This window comes from Monopterus albus, unplaced genomic scaffold (genome assembly GCF_001952655.1).
Source record: "Monopterus albus unplaced genomic scaffold, M_albus_1.0 scaffold65.1, whole genome shotgun sequence".
In the NCBI taxonomy this organism is placed as follows: domain Eukaryota; kingdom Metazoa; phylum Chordata; class Actinopteri; order Synbranchiformes; family Synbranchidae; genus Monopterus; species Monopterus albus.
Window position 1 is genome coordinate 3,317,270 of NW_018127945.1, and position 1,028 is coordinate 3,318,297.

At 44.3% G+C, this 1,028-nt stretch overlaps 1 protein-coding gene across 1 annotated transcript in view; it reads left to right on the top strand.

Moving 5' to 3' along the window:
• The window catches only part of lonp2 (lon peptidase 2, peroxisomal), a 26,863-nt gene that overhangs the window by 4,329 nt on the left and 21,506 nt on the right, over positions 1–1,028 (top strand). The window contains exon 3 of the mRNA XM_020604376.1: positions 618–731. Within this exon, the coding sequence (XP_020460032.1) occupies positions 618–731 (114 nt within the window). The remainder of the gene's footprint in view (positions 1–617; positions 732–1,028) is intronic.

The following is a 1,028-nucleotide window of genomic DNA, read 5'->3' on the forward strand; positions in this document are numbered from 1 at the left end:
TTGAAAAAGACTAATTTGCAGATGATAGTCCCAAAGCATGTGGCATTACTGAGAAAGTAATGGAATTCATTGCCTTAGACGACCAGCCGTTTTCTGTCATGGAGGACATTGGATTTCTTGGCTCATACAACATATTGAACCGTGTTATACACTGCCAAGCAGATGCTATTTTGCAGAAACATGTCTACCTGAAATGTATGACTGAGTTGCAAAACACATTCACGAGCTCATTACCACGGGCATAACAAGTCTAAGTTTTACCACAGACATTTGGAACTCAGACGTTAGACCAACTAGCATGCTTAGCTTAACAGCTGTTAGGTAATTTCTTAGTCAGGTAGATATTGATTAGAGATCTGTTGTATTAGCAAATGTTTAGTGGAGACAGGCTGTCTATGCTCAGGCTGTTAAATGCTTAGTTCATTGTCATGAGCTTGATGCAAAATTAAAGACTGTGTTCCGTTTTGTGATGTGGCTCAGTATTTATCAGAAAAACATTGCCCCCTACTGCTACTAGTGGTCAGAAACTCCACAGGACATCTTTTGTTAGTCAATTATTCAGAAATCCAAATGCACAAATGGGTGTGTGACTGCACTCTGTGCTTCTCCAATCGCAGGTGGAGCAGTTGGATAAACTGGAACAGTACTCGACGCCAGCAAGAGAGGATGTCATATCAGATAATGAAGAGCTCGGCCAGCTGTCCCAGAAGTTCTATCAGGCTGCTGTGCAGGTATGTGTGAGAGAGAAAGAGAGGCATTAGAGCACGGGTGCCCAAAGTGGGGCCCGCGGAACATTTGATTTGGCCTGCGGGGACATTTCTTGGCCCCCCACAATTTATTATGCCACCCCAGTTGTCAGGTCAAGCAGCTCCCAGCTCAGTTCGCAACCCGCCAATAAAACAAGGAGGAGCAGAAGAAGAACAACAACAACAACAACACGAAGAACGGAGCAGTAGCAAGCAACATGGAGAGCAGTAGACAGTGGCACACAGACAAAAGGCATTTTAAACGAACCTGGGAGGAAGAAT